The sequence below is a fragment of the Larus michahellis genome, chromosome 3 (assembly GCF_964199755.1).
Source record: "Larus michahellis chromosome 3, bLarMic1.1, whole genome shotgun sequence".
NCBI classification, from domain to species: domain Eukaryota; kingdom Metazoa; phylum Chordata; class Aves; order Charadriiformes; family Laridae; genus Larus; species Larus michahellis.
The window spans coordinates 115558547-115586536 of record NC_133898.1 but is presented as its reverse complement, the minus strand read 5'-3'; the positions used below and the strand labels follow the sequence as shown (position 1 = coordinate 115586536).

The 27990-nt window shown below is 37.6% G+C and overlaps 1 protein-coding gene across 3 annotated transcripts in view; it reads left to right on the top strand.

Moving 5' to 3' along the window:
* Nucleotides 1-27990, top strand: part of NOL10 (nucleolar protein 10) — a 58622-nt gene that overhangs the window by 8576 nt on the left and 22056 nt on the right. For all 3 annotated transcript variants that reach the window (XR_012586347.1, XR_012586346.1, XM_074581846.1), the window contains exons 6-13: nt 44-180; nt 923-988; nt 2455-2515; nt 3035-3120; nt 3479-3557; nt 4730-4879; nt 7221-7287; nt 12742-12794. Coding sequence is in view for 1 of the 3 variants with exons in the window: in XM_074581846.1 (XP_074437947.1) it covers nt 44-180; nt 923-988; nt 2455-2515; nt 3035-3120; nt 3479-3557; nt 4730-4879; nt 7221-7287; nt 12742-12794 (699 nt within the window). In the remaining 2 variants the exon portion in view is untranslated. The remainder of the gene's footprint in view (nt 1-43; nt 181-922; nt 989-2454; nt 2516-3034; nt 3121-3478; nt 3558-4729; nt 4880-7220; nt 7288-12741; nt 12795-27990) is intronic.

Sequence of the window (27990 nt, the reverse complement as noted above, 5' to 3'; positions counted from 1 at the left end):
CATCTGCTTCTCTTTGTTTCAGTGCTTTCTGTTTTATTTTCAGATTGTCTTCTTGCAGTGTGGTAGGTTTGTGGAGTTTCATTCGCAACACGGCCATTACTACAAGACAAGAATACCAAAATTTGGTAGAGATTTCTCTTATCACTATCCATCGTGTGACCTGTATTTTGTAGGAGCAAGGTACTGATTAAGTGGATTATATTGTTTCGCTTTTGTTAGCAATGTTTTCCAAAAATAAAATTAATATTAAAATACCAGAAATGTTAAAAGTTGGAAGAAGTGGCAGTTCCTTAGAAGTTAGTAATGTAGATTGTTTGTGAACAGTGGAAAATGTGGGAAGACTAAGATTAATTCAGTTCCTGTACTGTTTTAAGACTTTTTTTCTTCGATTCTAAAACCAGGTACATTATGTATTTGCAAATTTGTTATAAAAATTGCAGTTTGGTGTCTTGTCCTAAAAGCGATTAGCATCTAAGGAAGGAAAATTAACTTCTATCCTGGTTGGTGTTTTGTTGCTGTTAAAGCGTGAGTCAAATCACATAAAATAATTATTTGAGTTTGTGAGAAGACATAGTGAAAATAAAATTAGGTCTTTAGGGTTTCAAATAAAATAAGTAGCAATTCAAGATGTAATGTAAATCATAGTAAATGAAAAGATTTTAAGAAAGGAATTAATGCATCTTTTCCCTGGGAAAAGAAGGGATATCGCAGTGTAATAAATATCTCTGGTGAACATGCACATTTTTCTCTGTATTTTTCACACTGAAGGATAGATGTGTCTTATATTTCAGAATGTGAAGTCTGAAAATTGTGCATTTGGTAAAATTAGGCTGTCAGCAAGAATCTTTATAACTCCTCCTACCTTATGACAGTATTTTCAGTATTCGTAAAAGAAGAGTAATTTTGGATTTTTCCTTTGTAGTTCTGAAGTATACAGGCTAAATCTGGAACAAGGAAGGTTTCTCAACTCCCTGCAAAGTGATGCTTCGTAAGTAATCTGTAATGCATGGTGTCTATCTGTCTTCTTTCCACCAGGTGGAAGCAAACTACTAGAATGCTCACCATCAGTACTGTATCTGAATACTGCCCAAACGCATTGTAGAGTTGAAAAGGAACATATGCTGAGTGTGAGCCTCATTTTATTTTATGTTCTGTAATTCTTTGTTCTAGTTTTTGTGCTTTAATTGAGTTTTCTTTTGTGGATATTCTAAAATTGCTTAATATAGACTTGTAATAGGTATTATATAACTTGATCTTAAGAGCATTTCATTAAAACTTTGCCATTATTGCTCAATTTAGCCATCATATAGAGATCTACCCACAGGGTATGTACTTTCCCAGACATGTCTTTGTCCTTCTGCTCTTGGAGTAGCCCAAAGAGAATTTTTGTATCTCCAGCATGTGTCTGATTCTTTTGAAAAGCCTACCAGAGCAGGAGCTGGGCTCCTTTCATGTGGGGAGAGGCAGATGAGAAGAACAGACTTGGCTAGATAAAGTGGCTAGTTGGTGGGCAACAGCTGGTGTTCAGTGGGTAGGATAGCTTAATGGACGAAGCAATATTTGGGAAGGCACAATACAGAAACCGAGCAGCATTAAAAAAAAAAAAAAAGTGGGAAAATCCTGGAGTAGGAGACCTAAGGGTGTAGTGTAAAATCTGAATTAGAGAGATGAGACTTGAAGTTGTGGGAAGGTTGTGAAGTGGGGGAGTTGGATGAGTTACAGAGTTAGAGATGGGGGGATTTGCATGGAAGAAGTTGGAAAGTGCTGGGATGAATGGTGTAAAGAGAAGTATTTGTACTTTGGAAGAATTGTTGGAGAAATACAGGGCTCTTGGATGCCCTGTTGAGAAATAAAGTACTTGGGTGAGGGAAGGGAAGACAGGCCATTCATCAGAATATGCTGGAGATGTAAGCTTCAGAACGTAAGTAATTGGGAAGACATTTTTGCATAATTGAGTGGCTTAAGAATATAGTGGAGCAGAGCGATATGGCAGGGCGTGGTGGTAGGTGGCGGATATGGGCAGAGAAACACGGAATCATTCAGGTTGGAAAGAACCTCAGAGCCCAGCCTCCTGCTGAAGGCATGGTCACACTGAATTCAGATGAATTTTCCCAGAGGGTTTTGAAAACTCCAAGGATGGAAATTCCACAGCCTCTATGGGCAACCCGTTCTAGTGCTTAATTATCCTCATAGTGTAAAAATATTATCCTTGCATACAGTTGGAACCTTACCTGTTTCAAGTAATCAGCACTGTCTCTGATGACTCCAAATTCTTGGTAAGCTCCTCTTAAGTATGGGAAGCTGTTGTTAGTTGGCCATCCATCCCTCCCTCCCTCCAGCTTTTGCTTTTCCCAGCTGAGCAATAGTGTACATGATTACAGAAATCTTTTGTGAATCTTTTTCATGTGTTAAATTATTCTGAGGTCATTAAACTTGCTCCTTTTTCTGTTTTAGAGAGAGTAATGCCTGTGACATAAATCCTGTACACTTCTTGTTTGCTATGGGAACGGCTGAGGTAAATGTTTGCATTCCTTTTATAAAAAGGGCAGCAGTGTTTGTTTCTTTTTTATGTAAGTTTGCATGAGGATAAGACGAAATCATGACAGGAACCTCATTAATTAATTTGATCTCATTTGCTATATTAAGTATAGATCTGTTAAACAAAATGACTTTTTAGAGCATAGTGCAGATAATTTCTGAGCTACCTTGGTTGCTGAGATGCTTGAGATTTTGGAAATAGGAGAGAACATAATGTTATGTTGCTTTACAGTATAGCCATCTGTAGAGATTAACTAGCACGTGAACCCCATTAATCTTCAGAAATTTCGTGTTAATGGTTTTGATTCAGATCACGTTTTTTAAAACTATAAATCGGATGTGTGGCGCTTGTATGCTATTATTAGAACAACTCATGTCAACCTAGGAAATTTGATTAATTATTCATAGACTAAGTAATTCATAATTTTATTTAAACATTTTCAGAATACCAGACATATGTTGCATAAGCTTGAAATGTATTTTCTAAATTGTTTAGGGTAAAGTGGAATGCTGGGATCCGAGAACTAGAAATCGCGTTGGGCTGTTGGACTGTGCTTTAAGCAGTGTGACAGCAGACACAGAGTGAGTAAAGGCTACCTTTCCAAAGTGTGGTGTTCTGTTTTTTTCAGAAGTTTTGCTTTTCGAAACAAATCCCACTTTGTATGAAAATGAGCTGCCCGTGGTCTTCTCATTGCTAGTGTGAATAAAGAGTTCTCTTAGACATAAATGGAGTCTCTTAGTTATTGATATGAGTAGTAGTGGCTAATTTTCTATACAACCATAAGTTGTGAATGTAAACAATACAGCTTTTTGAAGTAGAATTTCTGTGTCATATCTGTAAATTAATTTACATTCATTATCTTACCTATTTTTAAGATTGAAAAAAATATTTGCAGCCTTTATTGAAAGACTGTCTAACTATAAGCATTGTGCTTTGCAGGATAGATGGTTTACCATCCGTTTCGGCACTGAAATTTGATGGAGCTTTGAATATGGCTGTTGGAACATCTACTGGGCAGGTAGACTTAACTGCATCTACAGCAGTTCTTAGGAGATCCTGTTCTTGCAGTTGCCAGTCCAGGTCTATTATACATTGAGTGCGCTTATTGTAATGTCAATATACATTAATAAAAGCATTTATAAGAGCATAAATTACATGTATAGATTTAAGCTACAAATTAATTTTCTCAAATGGTCATGCTCTTCAGAATACTGTAGGGACCACTGAAAATCATCACAACCTACATACGTATAACTTCAAAGAGTCAAGTATGTGGGGAAGTTGTTGTTTTTTGAGACTGAATCAGTACTATCTCGATGCAACATATATGGTATCCCATATCTTGATGGTGGCTAACAAAGCAGAAGCGATTGTCTCTCAACTATTGTTCTTACTGCGTTATCTTTCTATAAGGGATCATTTAGATTCATTTTTTCATTGTTACCATAATATTTGTTAAGTGGAGTATGGGGATTTTTTTCTGCCTTCATCATTCTTTTGTTGGATTTAGAAAACTGTAGCTTATTCAAGAGCAGATAGGTATGTTAGAGTTGTATTTATGATAATGTCAGTATACATGTCAAGCAAGTTTTATTGGAGATTATATTTTTTATTAAACCGATAATATTTTTTTCTCAAAATTATTACTATTCATAACTTTGCGTATGAAAGATTTAAGGTCTTTTTCAAGTTCCATAGGAAACTTTGGAGACAGGGCCTGTACTCTCTACTTTCCTTAGAATAAAAAATTACATTCTCTTGATGTTCCACTGAGTGAAAGTGATACTCACTGAATGTGGAAGGGAGTCTGAAAATTTAAATCTTGTGAGAACAGCACAAGAATCTGAAAGTGAAATATTAGTAATTAAGAAATACTAAAAGCCTTGAAAATGGTTCGTTTTTTCAATGGAAATTAAAAAGACTTTAGAAAGATGGTGAGCTCTTAAATTTTCTCTTAATTTTTCTAGACTGAAGCATTCTGAGGTTAAAATATATTGTCAGAATAAACTGGGCTCATTTAATAAGCTGTTTTCAGAATTTAAACTGATTTATTTTACATAAATCCTGTCCATGTATTTAAGTAAAAAAAAAAATCTTAAGTTTAGTTTAACCTTTAGTGAAGATCTGGTGTGCGTGACTTCCTCGTGATCTTTCAATATTGTAAGTTTAATGTGTCTCTTATTCTTCAAGGTTTTATTATATGATCTCCGGTCTAGTAATCCATTAATAGTCAAAGATCACCACTATGGCTTGCCTATTAAGTCAATTCAGTTTCAGCATCAGTTGGATTTAATTATCTCTGCAGATTGTCGAATCATAAAAATGTGGAACAAAGATACGGTAAGTGTTTTTATGTTGCTGCCTTCAAAATGTTTAATTTTTTTTTTTTCATGCAGCTTGAATAATAAGGCTGAAATTCAGTGTAGGAAGTTGTGTTTTTAATGTATCCTAATTTACATAGCATTTTGTCCTGTCTGACTAAATAAACCAACATCTGGGAAGGTATTCAACAGCCTGTCAGGTATAAAGATACAGTTTTAGGTATTTTTTTAGCTGTTTGTACATGTCTGCCTATGCCTCTTCAGTAGATGCTTCTTTCAGTAGAAGGATTTAAACATAAAAAATAGTATCTTAGCCATGGCCTTGCTTTGTCTATTTCTCACAGTGTGCTTGAACGCATCCAGTTATGGTTTTTCATGAGAGAAAACATGGTCATTCCACCTCCTTGCTCAAAGAAGGGCTAACTTCAGAGGTAGACCAGTTAGTTTATGATGTATTAAAATCGGATAAGGCTTATTTTCACAGAAAGCTATTTGTATACTGAAGCAGATACAATGCGTGGATCCAAATACCAATGTGTACTATGCTGTGTTAATGGACTGCGTTGCAATAGGCAGCATCTTTATCCCTGCCTTTTGCACCCTAAGTGAAGTTGAAATCTCTAATTTTCACAAGACTTGCTTTCATTATATCGTGCTGTTCTTTTTCTTATCTTTCTGTCAATGCAGCTTGCACAAAGTATGTTACTCCATAGATTCATAGGAACACTACTGTAACTTGGTTTGATTTGAGGGGCTATGTTTAGTCATTGTATTCCTTCTAAAAAACACGCTCCATCTATGCTTTTCCAGCTTTAGAATGAAACATACCAAGAGCTGTTACAGTAGTTTAGAGGCTCTTTTTCCTGACTATTTCAGGCAGTCATTTCTCTATTGTTGTGCTTCTTCATGAACTTTCAACAGCCTCATTTCATTTTTTTTTCTGTGATCGCAAACAGTTTTTGGGAAGCTCCTCTGCAGTTACTTTTTATTGTTTAAAAGAGCAAATAAATTATTGGTTATTATTTAAAACATCTGCAGCGGCCTCTCTCCATTTTTTCTAGGTATATACATTTCCCTCATTGAGCATGAAAGACTGTGAGGTTTGTCAGGTGGCCTCCGCAGTGGGAAAAGGGAGGGTTTCTTACTGCTGGAAGGCAAAGATAGCTTTGGACTCTTTCCTAGAGTATGTTCCAGCTGGCTCCACCTCTCCCAGATGTTGGTTCCTGACTATCTCTGGCTGGGAACCAACTGCAGAGGCAGACTGTGGGGTGGAGAGCATATGGCTTTGATACCAGAATAGCCCCATGCTGAGACGTGCCTTGGGGTGGGGAGCGTGAGGCTTTTGTCTGCTAAGAGCCGGGGTGGGGGAGGACTCCTATTAATCATCGGGGAGAGACCAGAGGTGGGTGGGGTAACAGCATGTAACTGGGAGGGAAAGGAAGGGCCCAGAAAGGTAGGTGGGATTGCTGCAGGGAAAGAAAAAAGAGGAATAGGATCAAAATTTGCTCTGTTCCTGTCCCTCATTTAGAACCATGTGGGCATGTACTCTCATGCTTCGGATTCTGCGGCCCAGTTCTTAGAGACTCTTCCTTTGCTGGCTGTCTTGTGTGTTGGCTTATAAGAGCACCTGTATTTTGTCTGGGTTTTTCAGACTCTGTTCCAATTCTTATTTTTTTTGGAGAATGTTGTTTCCTGCTTTTACCTTTTTCTTAAATAACCTTTATAACTTCAAATCTGATCTAAGCTAGATGTCACAGGATGCTTTTACTACTTTTATTTTGTATTTAGACCTTTTTTTAATACTGAGTTTATAAATTACAGATAAAGTGCTGAACTATATTTCATTTACGTAGGCATGAGCAGGGTGGAGGAACCAAGCTCCAGAATTGAATTCCACTCCAAGTCCATCATTTCAGCTCATGATACTAAAATAAAATTATTTAAAACAACCCCTTTCAGACTTGAACAAAAGGAGGGTTGCGCTGGCAATGTGCCAGGAACTTATGGACCTCACCGCCCCCCTTGTGCATAAAGTAAAATAAAGCAGATCTGACACACATATTTTCAACACGGAAGTGTGAGCTGAGAAATTCAAGGTGCCACTGTATGTTGCTGTGTCTTCAATAACCAGTAGGCTACGCTTCCTTGTAGGAGATCGGATCAGAGACAAAATACAATACTGAGTTCCTTGTGTTATGTTCAGATACTTTAATAACATTTTATTCTTTTGCAAAATCTGTTCCATCTTTATTCTGTCACATTTCTTAGCTTCTGTAATGCCTATTCTTCATATTTAGATTTACTAAATTTATTTATATTGTTTGGAATTCTTTATAATCTATTTTCTTATACAATTCCAGGGGAAGATATTTACTTCAATGGAGCCAGAATATGGTATCAATGATGTCTGCCTGTATCCAAATTCAGGTATGTTAGATATATCAGTGTCTTCATAAGTTCAAAAGGGAAAGCTTGTGTTAACCCAAGCTGCGGTCTTTTTTTCTGTTGAGGTGATATGAATTAGGTCCACTTTTCCTCCTTATGACACAGTTAGGAAAAAATAGTTACTTGTCAGTTTGTGTCATTGTTTCCTCTGCTTCTGTATTTAAATCGGAGCCTATTTGCAGCTAGGAGCTGCTGTGCTGTCTATTGGGTGATTGACCTCTTTTGCCCTTTCAAATATCTGAAGTGTTTTGTTTCATAAGAATAGGAATTTTGGCTTTTTGTCTCGGCTAAGTCACAGATAAGTCAGAGCTTGCTTTCTAGAGCTAGGAAAAATCTCTTTACAGCAAGTTTACAAATTTTTACAAGCGTTTACAACTATTTGATCTTTCTTCATTTTAGATATTGTGCTTATTGTGCCCTCCCTGAAAATTATTTCTTTGGTTTTAAGTGTAGATTCATTAGTGCATAGATTTGCATGCTTTTTGTGACTCTTCTCAGAATTGCTGTGTCTCATAACATTATGTTAGAGGTCAAGACTGAGGGTCCCTTTTAACCAAAGTATCCATATCCTACCTTATGAGTAAAAGTACTTTACAAAATGCTGATTGTACGTGCACATGTGTCTTGGTTGTACCTCAGATTGCAACTGGCCTTAATTTTCCCTGTTTGATCTGAGTTGCTTAGTTCTTATCTACTATGTGACACCTACTTCCTTTTTAGAAAGTACTGAAAAAGATGAAATAAAAATTAGGGCCACTAGGATGGCAGAGGACAAAATTCTTGATCCAGAGAATGCCTGTGTTGCAAACTCTGCTATTACCTTAATTTTAGAGAGAGGTAGCAGCAAAGACAGAGCGACTTGGACTTTGATTCATACTAGCAGCTCAAATTCAAGATTGTAGATAAGTGAGTTTGAGATTTCTAGCGAGTTAAAACTTATCTTGTCTTTTCTGCCAACTTCAGTTGAGAATGTGGTTTGGGTTTTTTTTTTTTTTGTAAGATGAGCACTTAAGTACTGATCCATGCTGAGAGGGTGGGCATTTTTGACCTTATGCGGCGGCAGAAATGTAATGGTCTGCAGGACCTTGCTGATGAAAATATTAACTTGCTTCCATGGTGCTCAGGTTTAGACCCCTCTGAAACAGAGTGGTGTTTCACTACTTAGGAATTGGGCTAGGTTTTTCTGAGCCCTCAAAAAGGCATTAATATAATTTTTATTTGCGTTCCATGTATTCGTTTTTCCCAGATCCAAGTGCCAGAAATAATGTAAGCAAAGAATGTAATGTAAGCCTGCCAACACAGGGACTTTATGGCATGGTGCTGAGGGTACATCTCGTGTGCCCTGGTTGTATGTATGAGTTCATTTGGGTGTATTTGAGAATAACTGTGTGGTAAAAGTGTGGACCGTGCAACATGGAAGTAGAAGAACCTGGTCGTCTCTCATCCAGTAGTGACTATGGAGAGAGGTCATTGGAATGAATTATCTTTTGCATTTCATCCAGGTTTCACCTTTGAGTTCACTGATTTTATCCAAAAGAGAACCCAGGAATGAATTAACATCCATGCAGCGTTCATAATGAAGGGCTCAAGACAGGGAGTAAACCAAGTTATTTGACAGTGTAAAATCTTAGTGTAATTTAGGTTGGAAGGGACCTCTGGGGGTCATACATTTCCTGCTCAAAGCAACGAAAAACTTCAAGTTAGACCTAACTTCAAATCTGATCAGGTTGCTCAGGTCATAACCAGTCAAGTTTGAATGCCTACAAGGATGGATGTTACTCAGCTATGGACGCTCTGTAGCCGCTGTGGTATGTAGACATGCCTCAGGTGCTTCTGCAGAACTGATTTTCATAAGGCTCTGCCGGAAGAATTTTGTAGCACAAAGAATTGAATGCACATATCTCCCTAATGTTGCTTATTGGACATTACTTTTTCATGTGTCTGATCTGGATCCAAGTCAGTGATCAAGACTGTGCATTCCAGTCCTGTGTCCCATGTCTCCTCCCTAAGTCAGTTCTGCTTTTCTTATTGTTCTTGCTTCGAGCATGTCTGTAGTGTCTGTAGCGGAGCAGGTTGATGTCTTTTGGTAAGAACTGTCGTGGGATGAAAACTAGGTTGTATTTTATAATCATATGGAGGCAGAGGAGGGAAAACTAGAACTTGTTGCAGTGAAAATTAAGAGACTTAAGGTAAGAGGTGGTGCATTACGTCTTTGTCATAAATACTGTTGCTCCAGAATTTAAGGTGCTTAGCATGACCTCATGCTCATTTAGAATTTAAAGAATAATAATGATTGAATATCTGAAAAGAAAGAAGTACTTTCAGTGATACGAACTTGCAGTTGTAGAAAGATGGACGTACAATATCAATTAGGTACCAGGATGGCTGTGGCTGAGTGCTCTCATTGGTGCCCCAGCATTCTCAGAGCACCGCTGGATGGGTGTTGGTGGAGGCACAGGAAGCTCAAGAGATATTTGCCTAGCTTGTGTTTTAACACCTTCTACAAAACTGCTGCTCAGAAAGACCATGCCCTAATCTCACCCTCGTGCTCTTACGTTCACTTAAAACAGCTTTGCAGTTCATCATTGCAAAGCACAAAACGCTTCCATGTTTTATTTCACTGATGTGGATCAAAATTCAGAATTTGTTTCATTAGAAACACTTTCATGTTTTATTTCAAATTGAAGAGAACAATTTCAGAAATGCCACAAACCAGAAGTCATTGAATCTGTATTTAGAATGCTTTTGTTTAGGGAAAATTGATATCTAGTATGTCTACACATTCTACTTTTCCATTTTTTATTTATGATTTTATTACAGTAGTTGTAATAATCAAATTTTGTTTTAAAACCACAGAAGGTAGCTGCTACTTTGGATTAGTTGCCGCCCTTTTTTACCTCAAAATGTCTGCTGCATGTGCCGTAATGAAATAGTTTTAACAGTGTATTGTCACAATTATTTAAAAAAAACCTAAAAAAATAATTGGAAAAGTGAAATTACATTGTAACGTAAAACATTCTGAAATATTTATGGTAAACTGTTGATCAGTATAATGTGAATTACTCTTTTCAGTATAATGTGAATTACTCTTTTTCAACAGTATTTTTTGTTGTAGTTGGGTGTTTTATTTATTTTATCAGCAGCTTCAGTACTACTGCCTTTCATGGGAAGCAAACCCTTGTGTATCTTTGACCAAACTACATGGTGATAAAAAAACCCACTGGATCTCTTAAACTAGTTATGAATTTCTTTTTCTCTGATCACACATGCACAGAGTGGGGCTGGGGAAAAAAGGTTTACCACTTACTGAGTAGCCTTGACTCAGCTTCAGTTAAGTTGTAAAATATAAATGAAACGTAACAGCATCTTCAGCGTATAGAAATCTGTGCCTCATTTGTTTCAATTATTGTAAAAAAAAGTTTTGAAGCTACAAATTTGCATTTTCTGAAACGGTTTCTCCCATTTACTGTTGCTTCATACTCATATTTTCTTTGCTTTAAATTGATGGTACTGTATAGCAGACCACTTTCCAAAGATGGTCTTATTAAAACTTCTCTGAAAAAGAGAGTTCTCATTTATTTCTCTTTTAAAGTGATCAAACTAGGCTGCTGGGTAGTTTGCTAGGGTGTGGTCTCTCTTCTCATAAAAATTGCTTAAAACTAACAAGCTGAAACAATGAAAATGTGCGCAGTAGACTTCTCTTTTCACAGAATTGCTCCTTTTTTTTTTACTCTTTTATTTCCCTTGTAATATATGCCCATGTACTGTTCCAAAGACCGTTTTTCCCTCCTTTAGTTATTGGTGGAAGAATCTGAAAGAGGAGGTTTTCCTTTTACTGTCATCTTGGTAGCACCTGCAGAATTAATTTCTATCCTTTTATCTCTACTGATTCATATTCAGTCAATGGAGAAAAGTTTTGTCTCCTGAAACAGTAGTGAGCATGGTGATAAGTTAAAGGACCGTGTCATCTATATACTATTCTATAATATATGCATATAGCACAAGAGTGTGTGTGTGCGTCTGTATATTTGTGTATATGCTATAAATTCTTGCTTTTTCCTTAAACTGCCTGCAAACCTTTCCAGGTATGGTTTTTAGCCTCAGTTTGCTGACTAAGCTTTCACAAATTTCTTGCTTTGCCAGGAAAGCAAGCCCCCTGTTTGCTGACATTATAAGCTGCATTGTGTGTTTTTAATAAAAGGATTAGGTAGGAAGGATTACTCCACCCATGTTAATTGCGTTCCTCTAGTTGGGTGTAAATTATATTTCTACCCTCTGGGTGTGTAGTAATTGACCCAGTTATTCATAGTCTCAGTGGCGTATCTTACAATACTTTCAGATCTGAATGTTATCTAACGTGATTGTTCTTTTCTTCTTCATGTTCCATCTCTTGTATTACCTGGTGATCGGCTACGTTGGAAGACAAAATTGAGATAAATGTGAAAGTATATGCCCAACCTTCTTATTTGTCTGTTATTGTAGAAGGAAATTGATAGCATTTCTCATTTTGAACTTCATGAAGTCTTGTAGCAGTTGGAGATTTTCCATGGATTTTAATATTTCCGCAGGAGTTTTTTATATTCAGAGTATTTGCAACCCTTATTCGTGGTGTTTCTTAGGTATATTCGTAGATATTTCAAATTTTACATTTGCCCCAGTTGGCTGATATCACTAATATTACTGCATTTGAAGCCACAATATCGTGTCTCTCATTTTCTGTTGACAGGCTACTGTTGCGTTGATTTCCCAAGATGAAATATGAATAAAGGTGTAAACCACGTTACGATTTATGACTTCGTTTAGACTATAGATGTGTTTAAATGCAAACCAAATAAACAACCCCCCTTGTATTAATAATACAAGTTTATGGCCAAGGTAGTTTTTAAGTGCAGTACTAACTGGATTTGTTCTAAATATTATTATGGCATGAACTATTTAAATTTGTTATGAGAATTGGCAGCCCGCAGTTGTCAGGACTTGGTGTTGCTTGGAGTGGTGCTGAACACTTGTTAAGAGAGAGAACAAAAGGGGATGAATATGTAGGAAACAAAGCTTCATTAGTTGTGCTGCTATCAGACTTTTTTTCCTTAGCGTTTGACACAACAATTTATTATGGGTCCCGATTAGCTGTTCCATTGCCGGCCCAGACTATGTAGTGTATGAGCTGCGGGTAATGTGATTTCACCCCTCCTCCCCTAACCCAGGAAGGATTATTTCCCTACAAATACTCAGGTTGCCATTCTAATTATTTAACATTTTTTTTGTGCCAGCAAATTTTCCATTTTTTCCATTTTTTTCTCTGGAAAGATATTTTAAGTTCTCTGTACAAATCTACTTCATGTGAATTAAATGCGTCAAGTATATATATATATTTTTTTAAAAAAGTAGTGTTATCCTCTTGTGACCAATATTTTTAATGCGGAAATCTCTTTTTAGGAATGCTAATGACTGCCAATGAAGCCCCTAAAATGAATATCTATTATATACCAGTAAGTAATACAAATTCTTGCTGATATTGCTCTTTTAAAAGTCAGTTGTTTGGTGCCATTCAGGTATTCATGTTGGAAAATTACTTCTGCAAATTCATGTCTACGTTCTCTGACTTCTGATGATAATGTAAATTTAAGCTAATTATAATTTATTAATGTAACTCATTGAATTACTAAAAAAAACAGCCTGTAATTTGTCTTTTGCTACCAGTTCCAAAACTGGCTGGTGGCAGTAGGAAATTCAAGTGGAGCTTTGCCAGAAAAAGTAGTTTTTGATAGCTAATCAGAAAATAATTCCTAAGTAGGGACTGTATACCTTACTTTCAGGATAATAATTTTGCTTTGTTGCGAAATGTTTCATTATTATCTTTAATATGTGGTGTATAGTGACGTAGTCATGGCAATAAATGTTATTCTCTGTTCTGACCCAGAAATGTTATTGTGTGCCTTCAAGTATGGCTCGTGGCTGTAGTTTCTGCTCAGTGCCCTGCTTGAATTGCAGCTTTTCACATGAGAAGCTCTTCACTTGAAAGGCTTAACTGTAGGTTAACGGTACGTTACGTCTCTGCAGGTTGGTTTTAGGGAGACTCAACAGCAAGCCTTCTGCTGTTAGGGAATGGTGCGGAAGGCTACACCTGCCGTTCACTCTTGTTTTGGTTCTGATTCTGCACTGCATGCACTAGGGCGTTTTTGGTGCCGTTGCAGATAGATAGTAGGATGTATACGCCAATGTTACAAGCAGAATAGCTGACCAGACTATAAATCTTCATTAATTTTATTCACATTCTGGGCAAACTGTAAAATTTCTTAAGTTTGAAATATATTTTTAACTGTTTTTTTTAAATCGGCCAAGAAGTCTGAATTCAGATAATAAATTTTAAATTAATTTTAATTTAAATTTCTTTAGTTTATTTCTGGGTCGTCTCCTTCCTTCCTCATATGATCTTGATTACATTTAAGATGGAGGTTCATCGGTCGACATTTTTCTTTGTGGAATAGGTACAATATAGCTGTTGTATGGACATGTCTAAACACAACAGTATACCCCTCTAAACAATTCTGTAGTCTGGTTATATTTGCTTTTATTATTAGATTTTTTGCATTTACAGAAAAGTAAAATTTTATATTTTGTGTGTCATTGCTGTTCTTTAGATATAAATTATCTGTTTCTCTAATTCAGCTCTAACCAACTTATATTTTGTGAACTGGAGCTGTTCCATGCTTTGGATAACAAAGGGCGGGGGGGCAACAAATACTTTTGTATTTAAGACAAATATTAGCTGTAGTAGAAGCAGAACGCATTGTTTCTGTTTACCTTGTCCTTTGTAAGGTTTAGAGAGTAACTCTCCAAGCATTTTTTTATCTATCATCTTTTTAATTAATGGATTGGGGAGGACAAACTCCTGTATTTTCAGTCTGATGTGTTCTTAAAACTTGAATGGACTGGTTACTCAATTTAAGTAATTCAGATGGAAAAAGCATTCCTTCTGTCACTAAGGGCAAGGTTCAGCTTCTCTCTGAAAATTCTGCACTGAGATTTTTTTTTTTTATGCAGGTGTGCATGATGTATGAACTTCACAGCTATAGTATATTAGAGGTGTATATCCAACATTGCCGTTTAGCCAAAAAACTATTTCATTGCCTTGATTGTCACCAGCAATGAATGTTTGTTAGAACTTGTTCTAGCCAGTATTATTTTGAGTATTCTTGCATGTATTGTAAATCAAAATGCAAAATACTTATTTTTTACTCTCTCAGAAATCTTACTCTTGCAGAATCCTCTGTGAATACTGAATTCATGTTTCTGAAGTCAGATAAGTAATTTTTAGCTAAGAAATGTAATACTTAGCAGACATTATTGCAAACCAAAATATTGACTAATACTATCTAGTATTTTTGCAGCGTGCAGGCTATTCCAATGAAAATTAACACAAATCTTTCCTTAAACCATCTTCTTTTGTCACCATTCTCTGATTAGCGGTACCTGAATCTGCCTGAACTTGTTTGGATCATACCTTTTTATGGGTTTTACATTCACAGTGACACGAGTATACAAATGGATCCAAATTATGAACATTAATGCATAAAAATAAATATGAGTTCTATTTTTTAATAAGAAAATTTAAAATTTTATTCAAAGGCTACTGCCCAGATTAAATTCGCTTTTTGAATAAGGTAAACTTCTCCAGTTCACGTCAATGGCTTTGAGTTTGAAGGCTGCTGAAGGTATCTTAAATACTGGCATGACTTTTTTTTTAGTCAACAAGCTGTAGTTCATTTCAAAAGACAGAATGCTTATTTTAGACAATAGACAAGTTAAAGGTAATGAGAAGTTGTTCCTCTGAAATAGAGACAGGGGTCTCACGCTTAAGTAATTGGCTTTTTTACCCTGTCTGCCTTTTCACAAGCAAGACTGAAGGGACTGGCGCATAGCGTTGTATAATTGAAGGATTTCTTACTGCATTTCCTAAAAATCAAGTATGTAGCTCAGTAAATCTGTTTTGGTTGGCTGTTTTGGGTTTGGTTTTTCTTTTTTAATCTCCTTTTTAAATGAAGAAAATAAAAAATGGAGAAGTCGTGTCAGCCTTAAGGTGCTCCAGGGCATTTGTTATTAAGGAAAGCTCAATGTTATTAACGTGTGCATGTTACAGTTTTATTCCTTGATCTTTTGGGCTAGTTATTTGAGCTCAGAGATGCACACCTGTCCTTTGGTTTCTATGTCAGTAAATTATTAAGACATGGGTTTTTTTTCCATCCTTGGAACACTGAGTAGTTTCCTTGCACAGGCAAAGAAGAGTTTGGTTGCATGTGTGTTTGGAGCAAAACTTTAAAGAAGTAGTGATTTGCTGTATTACCTGATCTCTTTCCATAGTCTAGTTTTCTGGTTTTTTCCAAGAGCTAGGGTTCACTGTTTTTCCAGTGAATAGCTTAATTTTCTGTTTGTTTGTTTACTTTGAGATAGACATGAATACTACTTAAAATGCGTCATCTGTTTTTTGAGATGTTGACAAGAACTGAGTTAGAATTCTTGAATTCCACAACAGAATAAATGCCTGGGGGAAATGCTACTACTATAAAGGACAGCTGTGTTTCAGAGCTCTTGGAAGTACTTTTGTGCAAATAGAATCCATTCGATTGCCCTAGCCTGCTCATTGCCCTGTAGTGCTAGTAACTATTCTCTTTTTAAATCTTCACTGGAACAGCTACAAGGAATTACCATGGTCATGGTCAAGGAGGATACTTAACATGTTGAATGGATGGTGCTGTGCTCTAGCCTTCTAGTTTACAACATAAGAAATAAAAAAGTGCAGAAGAAGAAGAAGAAGAGATGCGCAGGGGTCGGAGTCTTGCAGAGCAGGAGTGTATGTGTACGCGGATGGGTGCAGCCAGACCCAGCGTCCTCGGTCCTTGATTGAAGTTGGCCAGACAGCGCAGGACTGTGCCCAGCCCAATATACCCAGCCTCTCAGCAGGTTTTATTAGTGTGGGCACAGCGCTGAGCTAACACAGCTCCATCGCTTGTGAACCAGAGCTGGCTCCTGTCCGGCCAGCTTGGAGTATGGTCTGACTGAGCTCATGTCTGACTGAATTATCTGTGTACATGTGCCCATTCTCTCCATTGTTAATGCCAAAGCTAAATTTCCACTGCAGAACCAAAAAAATGACTGTCTCTTGAACTTCAGGATTATAAAAGAGTTGACAACGGGTATCATAATATTGTCTGTAAATGAAATAGCATGCATCAGCTTTTCCTGCAGAATTTTCAACAATATAGCAATGACATTTGAGACTAGGAATGTCTGAGAGAACTATGCTTCTCTTAAAAAAAAAAAAAAAGAAATAATTGCCACACTTGTTTCTTTTGTGTGCAAAGCTGTTAGTAGAGGGAAAAGATGATGATTTTTGGTTTACTAGAAAGGACAGGCAGGTTTGCTTTTAAATGGCAGGAAGATGCCTTATACAGGTACACAGTTGCAGGGAGGGAGTAAAAGCCAAACCGAATCTGGTTAAATTCATACAGTTCGAGAACGAGAAGTAACTCTGTACCTTCACTGGCCATTAAAATGAAATATTTGTTTTACATAGGTAACATCTAGCTTAGAGACTTTGTTTTTGTTTTATTTTGTTGGGCTTTAATGAGGGCAAGTGCCTCTGACTGGAATTGGGCTGTTTGCCAATAGCTTAATAGTTAACTTGCAGTTTATGCAAACATTTGAAACGTACTTCTTGCCAGCTGGCTTCCTGGTATATCGCTTTGATGTGTGCCTCGGGAAGGTTGAAATGAAAGATGTGTGTGCCTTGGGATACTTTTCAGACTACTGACTCAGAAACGTAAGTTGAGTCAATAGTGCAACCAGGTCCTGGCCAACGAAGCAAAGGGAGGAAGAAACTCCACCAACACATGGTGGTCCACTGGCCTGGGATCTGAGATGAGCTGGATTCTCTTAAGTTTAATTGAGGCTGTCAGCTTCCACGATACATAATGTTCTCTTTTCAGGTTGTGCAGAAAAAAGCCCTGCGTGTTAGCTCCCGGATGCTCTGGGTGGAAGGCAAGGGGCATAGGTGTTTACTACTGGTTACATGAACATGTCTGATCTTAGCACAGACGTTTCAAATCAGTCCTGTCTCCTTTATTGGACTTGAAACTTTGGGCTACATATACATACTGAAACTGAAACTTGCTCTGTTCATTAGGCTGTTAAAAGAAGAGAGCAATTAAGCATGTAATTAATTGAGTGTAATATTCTGTGTTCTGGGTATTATTTTTTTTACTTTCCTGCAGTCTTGGCAGAAAACTCCCTGTTGAGGCTAGAAGCAATGTACTTTTGGTGTAGAGAAGATATTAAGCTCTTTAAGAAAAAATAAATCCTGGAGCGTCTCTGGCTTCTTTTCAGGTGGTTTTGGAAAATCATTTGATATCTTAGCACTCCCCTAGTTCAGAGTTGTTGGAGTTATAAACTGGAAATGTTTCAAGGACAAGTATTTCTTGCCTATTCAATGATTCAGTTTCTCCAAGAATATCTTATAATGGGTCTGGTTTCTAACACAATACCCACTTTGGATATGTGGATCTCTTTATTGCTAGAAATATTTATGAATTTTATCCCCTTCAGATTGGGTGGCTTTTCAGCTAAACCAGCCATTGCTGGTACTTCTTTCTTTTCATACATGCTATTTTAAATTATTTCATTTCTCCTTTTTTTTAGGTTTTTTGCCTGGTTTAATTACTCTTTATCATCATCTTTTTGTTTTGAATATACCTCGAATATGCTTATTCTTAAAAAAAAGAAAAAGTTCTTTTTACTTAGATTTAGAAAAAATAGTTTTAGCAAAACTGTAGAAAAAGCTAGGTTTTCCTTAGTAATTAACCCTGAAATAGCATAATCACAGACTAAGGCACCAGATTCTACTAGCTTATATGTTTTCATTTAATGCACTGGCTATTTGATGAAAAAAATCTGCAAAGACCTTTTACTGAAGGAAATACAAGTGAAGGCAGTTTTTTAATACCTTAGTTCACCACTTTTTTTTTTTTTTTCCTTGATACTAGTTTGGAACAGTTCTGGATTGTGAATTAAGGATGAACATGCTTTGATTGTAGGCTTCCAGGTCAGCTGCTTCTAAACCTACTTGTGACTGGATTGACCAGAGAGTTGTGTTCAGTTCATTTACCGACAGAAGAAGCATTTATCTGAAATAGGGTAGTATTTTCTGTCAGTCTGGTCTCACTAGTTGTGTGCGAGGGGTTATAATCATCAGCTATCTATCCTTACAGTCTGCCATTTTTCACTTTAAAAGATGTGGGAGGTTTCTCATGTGTAGCACGTTTCACGCTTACCTCTATGGTCATAGCCTTTCAGAAGACGTAATGTTCTCATCCTTTCTCTCATCTACTTATTGTCTTTTTTTTCCTCTCTTGGGTCTTTATATGGTGGGGATACAATTAGAGAAAAACACTGATCCACACCTTGTACTTCATGCCCTTAAGACCAATGTTCTGTATAGTCAGCTGTCATTAAAATGGTTTATGGGTGCTGTTAGAGTTACAGCAAGAACTGAACTGATTTTTGGCTTCTGCATGGTAAAAGCTATGAAGCAAATGATGCAATTCTTTTTATATTTATGACTGGCATTTTGACGCTAATAGAACAGATTAGGGCTGGAGTGTGAGATTTTGATTTCTTTTAGGATGTTTTCATGTCTTCTGGTTGGCAGTATGAGGTTGTTCTGGATTAACGCTGCCTCAGTTCTCTTCTGGAAGATCGTATGATGAGGCTGTACTTTTTAGAAGACAGTTGTTCGTCTCCTTCAATACAACCCTTACCTAAGAAATTTTAGGTAAAGTAGAAAGCAGCCATGAAACTGAATTGTGCTAAGAGATTTCTTTTTTTATCCTGAAACAATATATAGTGTAGAAAAACATTTCATTCTCTTGGAAAAAATGTTGTAAAATAAAAATACAGTAGTTATGACATAGAATGGGACGTGTTGGTCTTAGCCTTAGTTCGCTTATTTTGAGAACTGTGAAATGACTGGGAGGCAGGGTTGTTACGAAGTAGCATATTACAGTCATGCTTTGGGGCTGCCAAGTGTTAAAAGAAAAAACTTTCCATTAATATAGACACTTGAGTGCATCTTTGGCCTTTAAGTTAATTCTGAGTTTTGGTATATCATTCTTTTAGAACTGTGTTTTCCATCCAGAACAGTACAATCCTTTACACGGAAAATTGTGCAAACAATATAAAAAGAATGTCTGGTGAATGATACATTACCTATCTCGCAATATTTACAAGCATAGGAAAAATGTTGTTTATCTTCACAAACAGAAATGTGAGCTTCCTACTTTTAACCTAAACAGGTTCAAACTGAAAAATAACATGCTGGGCTTATTCCCAACAAAGGATATCCTCCATTTCCCATGCGCTGGCTGAGAGACACTGTACCACTTATCACACATATATAGAAGGAAAACACCAACATGCGATAATCAGGAAACAATTTCTGATCTTCCGGTAAAACTTGTTTTGGATGTTTTTTGGTGGTGATGAAGAAGTAGTTCAACATCATGTATGGATTATGAAGGTGTATGATCCCTGCATGCTGCAGTTGTGAATGATAGTATGATAGGCAGCACTTCTTTATTATTTTTTTAGTAGGTAGTAGCATGCTGACTGTTCAGTCCATACTTCCTTATAGTTTACATCGTAGCCTTCCTAGAGCAAAGGAGAAAACTCTTAAAAGCAGAAGTTATACTAAATTATACCAGGTGATTGCTCTGCCAGTTGATAGACTCACACGTGTTTTCATGTTGTGACTGTTTCTTAAGCAACTGGTAGTATGGGACCCTCTGTTCTTGAGTTCCTGTTTTAAGAAAACGGGTTTTGAGGGGGGAGTGTGCTCCCCTTTTTAAGTGGTAGAAAATGTAAGCCGTAAGTATCTGAAAGATATTTTTTATTTATTAAGTTGCACTCATTCCTTCCTTTGGACCATCTGTTCTTCACCTGGTTTCTTAAAATTTAGAGATGCAGCTGCTGCTCAACTTCAGTCAGTGAAGAGAGAAGCAGTCACAGATAATAAAAAAATGTGATTGCTGAAAACAAAGTTTGTACTATACTATGGTCTGTCAGCATGTAATAAGTATTAGTGTCTTTTTTAGCTTTTGGATCAGAGAAGGCAAAGCACGTGAGAATTTTCTCTATGTGATAATTTCAACTAAGTCTTTATTTCATTGTATTAGAAAGCAGAGGCAAGTGACTCTTGTGGCTTATCTGTATTGTCATCTTTTGTGCTGCATTCAGTGAACCAAATGTGTTGTGAGTTATGACTGTTTTATAGAAAAATAGTAACAAGAGTTGTGAGGATTTAAGATTTCTATCACACAAACCTGAGAGATAAATAAACCCATCAAATATATGAAAGCTTTCAAATATGTATTTGAAAGATGTTTCCTACTCAAAGAAAATTATTGCAGAAGTTTTATAAAATTTCTTCTTCCTAGCATTATGCTCTGTAAAAAGCATGTTGGTTTATGCTGAGGTTATCTTCATTATCTGTCTGGAGGAGTAGCATATTCCCAACAGGTAGTTGCCTTTCCTTCCCTTTGTGTTGCCTGGCAGTAGTTGTATGAACTCACAGAGCAGTCGTCTTCCCAGGTTTGCAAAGAGCAATTAAGCTGCCATGGTAGGGAGTAATTAGAAGCTCACGCGTTCCTAGATTTCCAGTAGTTTGTCGGTTATGTAAGGTAGACGTACAGCTGGATTTGCCGTTACCTTTATGTCTGTAGCATCCCTCAAATTTCCCTATAATGCAGGTCATGCTTTCAACGCCAGTACGGTAAGTTTTGTTTTCATGGCTGTAAAGGTATTTGTGCTGTACCGTTCCTTGGCATCTGGCTTGTACTGTGAGAGCCCTGTTGTCCCCAGCCACTTAAAAGCACGAGGGGCAAGTCCCCCCACACACTGTATGACAGTCGGGGATTTTGCTGTCCCAACAGAGAAGTGGAGAAGGAGAGTTGCTGAGATTTTGCATTTCTGGCTTATTCTTGGTTCTTAACTTGTTAATTTAGATGGCGATAAGAGGCTATTACGTGCATACTAAAATCAATGCACATGTTACTCTCATCTCGATTAGTAGTGGAAATTTTGTCCATTGATGGCCCATGCCCTTAGTATTGCAAGAAATGCTGTTAAATTTTGAGAAACATACTTCTGACTGTGTTGGACCAGGTAGAACCTGTGTAGAAATTTTCTCCTTGTGTAAGAAAAAGGCCAAGGCAGTTATGAAGTCTCCCACTTGTAATTGCCTTGTCTGCCTCCCCTGCAGTCAAAATTGCAAATGCAGGTGGAGAGCATTATGAGGGATTTATTCTTCAAGGAGAATTGTGATAGGGTGGGTGTTTTTTTTGTTCAGACTTCTTATAAAATGTGGAGATGTGTTTGTGAGGGGAGTTGTGCTGGTTCACTGACGTTGAGTCACTGAACGGTAAATTGGCTTCATGAAGGGTCTAATGAATCCCAGAACCTTTGCAAAGGAATCGGTAAGAGCACATAGCCAGATGCAGTAGGGAATGGGAGGTGTGGATATAAATAAAAGACAAAACGTGGTTGCTGCCTTTTATTGTCAGCAAGGCATTAGAACAGCTGATCATACCTGATCTGCACCTTTTTTTTATTATGGATAAAGAAACAGACCATCAGTGGATGTTCACAGGTAAATAAATCTTGTGAAGTGAGTCTCAGCTGAACTTACTGCTCAGTATTTAAGTAACTTATGCCTCTATTATTACAGGAGAAATGCTATAGAAGTTGCTACATTAGAATAAGAACAGACTCTCTTATCTCATTTGATGAGTTGACTTAATGTGGAAGTAGCAGGTTCTTGTACTTCAAATTTCTACCTCTTTTTCTGACCTCAAATTGTCTGAGCTCCAATTGTCTAAAGACCTAAAATGTGTAGGGAGTCTGATAAATACAAAGATCCATAGCAATAGTGTCGAGTGTTTATGTATGTCAGCATGTCAGAACATGAGAGGGACGTTGGTGAAAGCGTCCGTCTCCTTAGTCTTAATGCCCATGGCTGGTAAGTCACAGGTGAATTGTGAGAAGTATCCCTTTTTCTTCCTGTTTTGTGAGGAAAAGAACTATTCTGCTGATGTTATTTACAATTTTATGGAGTAACTTTGTTTGCTGAAAAATTATTTGCTGCTCCTATGTTGGAGGGCATTTTTTTTCCCAACATTATGAGCAAGAGGACTCCTTCAAAAGATGGTGGCTTCACCAAGAAGGCACTCACAGTGAGAGCAGACCTGTGACTGGTTAACTGACTGTAATACCTGTCGTATCAGAGAATGTGAGATTTAAAAAAAAACCCAACAAACAAAACACCGACACTATTAAGAGAGACTACTTAGGATTAGAAAAAGAAGTACTTACTATCTGATAACTACCAGGGCAGAAAGATTTAGTATCTCATTCCTAGAAGATGCGTGCATGTTCCTGCAGCAGTTTTTGTTTAACACTGGGAAGATCTTAAAAGCAACATTTCCTTTAACATGCTCTCTAAGGAGTAAAACCTCCAAATTGTTGATTTGGCAGCTTCCATAGCGTACTGAAAGGTAGGAAAACCAACCTCTCTGATTAGTGAATCTGCCAAAAATGTCTGGATGTGCTGGAGTTAGGATGAGAGAAAGAGCCAATTCGTTGTATAGTTCAGTGAAATTTATGATTGCGTGGGCTTAAAACCAAACGCAGTGCTGTTGTCAGTAATATGCCGAAAAGGAAAAATGTGCTATTCAGTCTCTCTCGGTCATAGCTGTACTCCAGTGAGCTACTTGATGGCTGTAAAAGCATCAAATCTATGCCATATAATGTAGGGTGAATGAAAGCATGAAATTATGGAAAATGAAAATATATGGGAGATTTGTTCTGAGTTTATTGCCAAAACCCATTTAATTTAGAGAATTAAAGAGTTTTAGTCAGTACATTAAATGGAATTACTCGTTAGATTAACAGGGCGCAATTGGAGTTGATTGTAAAGCATTCATAGGGAGAAAGATTGGAAAGGAATGGCAGAATAAAACTCAAAATCACAAATTGTTCAGAGCTTGTTGGTTACTAAGGGAAACACTGTATATGGAAACATAGTGGATAGAAACGTAACAAGGCAAGGTGTTTGCAAGGGTCCTTTCTAACGTGAGGTAATCTCCTGGGCTCTCTGAAGCTCTTGGGCTGGGTATGACTGAGGCCCGAAAGCAGAGAAACAAGGATGGAGAGCCACAGCTTTTCATGTCTACAAGCTACAAATAATCCATCTGATTTTTGAGTGTAACCAATTGCAATTGATGTAACCTTGACTGTTAACGAGGTACAACCAGGTGTTCTTTCTTCTTTTGCCTTTTCAATGCTTATAGATGGAAACTTTTCAAAGTTATTACATATTGAGATCTGTCTAATTCTTAAAATTAGAGAACAAAACATTGAAAGCAGTACTCTTAAAATGGATAGTAATTAATTACTCATGTAATTGCATTAATTAAACTTGGCTATGCAATTAGAGAGCTAATTATGTTTAAAACGCAATTGCACATTTCAATCACTGCCCACACCCTGGGGATCACCTATTTTTTTCTCCTCCCTCATTAGGCCTTCTGTAATCTCCCTTCTCCTGTTAAATGGCATTGTTGAAGCTGAGAATATGCACGTTTAGATGTGCATTTGCTTTCTCCAGTAACTGTCTCCTGTCAAAAGTTTAAAATGTTTTTTATTGTACCATTTTATTAAAAACCCCGAACACCAAAATTAAGATTTTATTACTATTCTTTGTCTCCCCCCAAAAGTTATTTTTGTCTCCTACAGGTAAATATGTATGTGAAGTCATTGAGTCGTATGTGTAAAATGTAATTTACAGAAATTCTAGTCTAGAAAAGATTATCACTCTTTGTTAAAGTGCTTTAAGTTTGGGTTGGTTTTTTTCAAATGGGAACAGAGAAATGGAGGAGCTTCCTTGGGTCATGGAGTCCAGTCCCATCTTATCACAGGCAATGAGACTGTATAATCTTTTCCATGAACGTCAGATTTAATCTGCAAATTAATTGTTTGTTTCTTCCTCGTTATCTCCATTAAAAGGCTGTTGAAGAGTCACAGTCCTCTGATGCTTAGCTAACTTTTCTGATTTACAGTGTCGCTGTGATAGCTTTGCATGCATTAGTTCTTGTGCAAGCATTATTGTTTCAGAAATCATCCTAGCAGCCTTTCGCTGTACTTGCTACAGTTTGCATTCACATATCCTGAACATTATTGCCTGGAGTTGTACGAGATGCCTCCGCTGAGTCATTATTCCTATCCTATACGAGTACAATGATTTTATATGACTATTTTACTGTCTTGTGATCAGTTGGTATCATTTTTCCTATTCTGTTCTTTACAGCTGATAGTGATTTGGCTATGTATGGGGAGGTTTAGATTGGATATTAAGAAAAATTTCTTCACTGAAAGGGTTGTCAAGCATTGGAACAGGCTGCCCAGGGAAGTGCTTGAGGCACCATCCCTGGAGGCATTTAAAAGACATGTAGACGTGGTGCGGAGGGACATGGTTTAGTGGTGGATTTGGCAGTGTTAGGTTAACGGTTGGACTCAATGATCTTAAAAGTCTTTTCCAACCTAAATGATTCTGTGATTCCATAGTTCATCCGATTTCCAGCATCTTAGTTTTCAAGGTAGCTTCCCCCCCCCCCCCCCCGAGAGGTTTTGACCCTTCTTGAGTGACACTTTGCCACCAGCAGATTTTATTGGCATTTTCCTACTATATGTGGCAGTCATTACTGAAAATATTTAATAGGATAGCCCCTGGAGCTTTACTTGTAACCTGCTCTCTGGGCAGTAGCACCCCTTTCAGCATAAACTGTTTCTCGTTAGTAAGTTCCTGTCTTGCCTTGCAGTTATTAAAATTCTTATCTTAGTAATTTTACACAATACACTGTACCCAGGGCTCTGTCAAAGGCCTTAAAAATATGCTATTTTTGTTGTAATTAACATAAATTATTCACTGCCATACTATTTGAATAAACTAGTACAGGTTTTGCTACCTGGTAAAGGTCTTACAGCCTAATTTAAAATCCATAGAAGGTATGACAATAAATAATTTGAAGATTTTTGAGCAGTGATATGATGTATTTTCATACTTGTCTGTTATTAACTATCTTATTGTGGTATGACATGATACAGCATTACAGTGTTAATTTTCATGAAACTCTGAAGTTTCGGTGAAACTGTGCGTTGCTGTTTTTTACAGCCACGGCAGCTAACACTTCTGCTTTCCAAAGCCTCTGGAAGTGTTTTGTTGAATGATATCCACATACACTAAGTTAGTCTTCTAGAGGGAATTCAGTCAGTGTAAACTTTGCAAATTCTGGTTAATTATTTTCAAGTCTGATTTATGCTGTCTGTGAACATTTTGCGTATTTCTGATTGCTAAAATACATCAGTGAAGGTTGGGAGGAGTTTCTGCTGCGGTTGAGTCTTAATATATTTTGACATCTTATTTACAGCCAAAGAGTTTATCACTGCCTTGTATGAAATCTTCCAGGGACTTGCTATTTAACATCTTGAAAAATAGATTTTGGAACCTGTTTTGACTCCTTGACAAGGAAAGAGCAACTGTTCAGTTCACTCGTGTAGAATTGGTCCCTGAAACCTTCAGACAGATACTTAACAATACTCGTCTGTATGTGCATTCAAAGCCGTCTAACTTAAATCTCGTGACATCTGACTCTGGAAGCTGCCGCTCATCCTTGCTTCTTTTAAGTTGTTGAGCATGTTTAATACTAGTTAGGATTAGACCCCGTTTTTCTGGGGCTCTAAGGGCTCTGCGGAGCTGGCTGCCAGATTGTTGAGTGGCATTTAAAAGTGTACAAGTGCTGTCTGGTGTTCCAGATTGGAGATAAGGAACATCTGTTGTGGGTTGGGAATAATACCTGCTCTGTTCTAGGGTTCATTAATTTTAGGGGAATTACAGACTGATGACAGGGTGATATTTTCGACACAATTAGGCATGGTCATAAGAACGGGACATTGCAGAGCTGTCCCACGTAAGATTTGTGGTGCTACAAAATTACTAAGTTAAACATCTTGTAAAATAGAATACAAAGAAGTGTGTTTCTTGAAGTTATTTTACAATTTTTACAAATATTTTTCTGGCAACATTTTTCTCTCCCTTTACTTGAACAGTTTGGCTTTACACTTGTCATCTCCACTCAGTTACATGCCAGATTACTCATGATGTTTTGTTTTTTCTGTGTCTAAACTTTTTAAAAAGAAGATTCTAATGTGTCTGAAAAAAAAATTCCATTGGATGGCATGATGCTAATAATTATAAAGTCCACATCTTTGCTTCTTGTGGCTTGGTATATGACACGGAAGGCAGTGGTGAGATGTCTGCGTTACCCGTGTATGGCAGTGGGAAGCCCCCCATAGTAAGTCCGGCCGCGTGGCTCACCTGTGGGGAGGAGAGGGCTGCTCTCCTTGTCCCCTGCCCAGCGTGACCCAGCCGCCACTCTGCCTTGCAGCGCGGTGGTGGGACACGCTGTGGGATAACCATGTTTTGGTCTCCTCCTGGGTGCTTTTCCCAGTTGGTTAAGGAGGGGAGCAGGGAGCAGCTCCCCTAGCCTGCAGGGGAGGCTTCTCTGTTGATGGGCAAAAGTATTTTCAAAGGCAATCTTCTTTCACCAGCAATTGTCAGAAATTGTCTCAAGAAGTGGTCATCCTCCTGAAAATGGAATAATAATGAAAATAGCAAAAATATTGGTTCCATCACTGTTGGTGATGATGCCTGGTTTTCCTATCTTAGAGTAAAAGCTGAGTGTAGATGTGCACTCATTTAGTAATGGTTTTCCCATTAGCTGTGTGCAGCTTTTCTAAAACTTGCAGAGAAGCAACATATATGAATGTGGTATTGTATGAATACCATAAAAATGAGATCTGTCAGTTTAGTTGCGTGCGATTACCTTGCTGTGAATTCCCGTGCATTTTTTTCTCCCTTCAGTATGGCAGAATTGTACGTTCCCAATCTAATTGACAAGTGTATTAATTAGCCTCCCCAAACTCCACAGCGTCGTGGCTGCTTTGCTGGGTTTGGCACGGACTGGACACCAGGCTGCGGTGGTGGCACGAGCTCTGAGGTGTTCCCACTGTTCTGCTGCATGCCCACTGTATGGAGACCCGTGAATGGGGAGGACAGACAGGTTTCATCCTTGGTGGCCCAGCGCAGACCAGCCCTCTGAACGATTGCATTTGTACTTGGGCACAGGAGTGGCAGAGCCGGCTGTTTCAGAGTGCTCTCGGCACCATCCTGCCAAGTCTGTTGGTTGATAGCGGATAACAGAGCATTAAAGTCTGCAGTGGCAATTAAATTCTGTGAAGAATCCCTATTGCAAGAGAAGGACACTTCCAGTTTATGTTTTTGTGATTGTGGCTGGTATAGTTTGCCTTCTCTATTTTTAAATTTCTTCCTAAGATTTAAAATATGTTCCATTTTAGCATACAAAGCAAAGCTCCTGAAGTGACCTAGAATAGGTAGGCAAGTGGTTTCATGAGGGTGGAAGAGGGGGAAATAGGCAATAAAACATACGCAGACATCTCTGTAGGGTTTTCCTTTTTGTCAGATTACATGTGAAATTTGAATAATGGTTGGACTTTCTATTT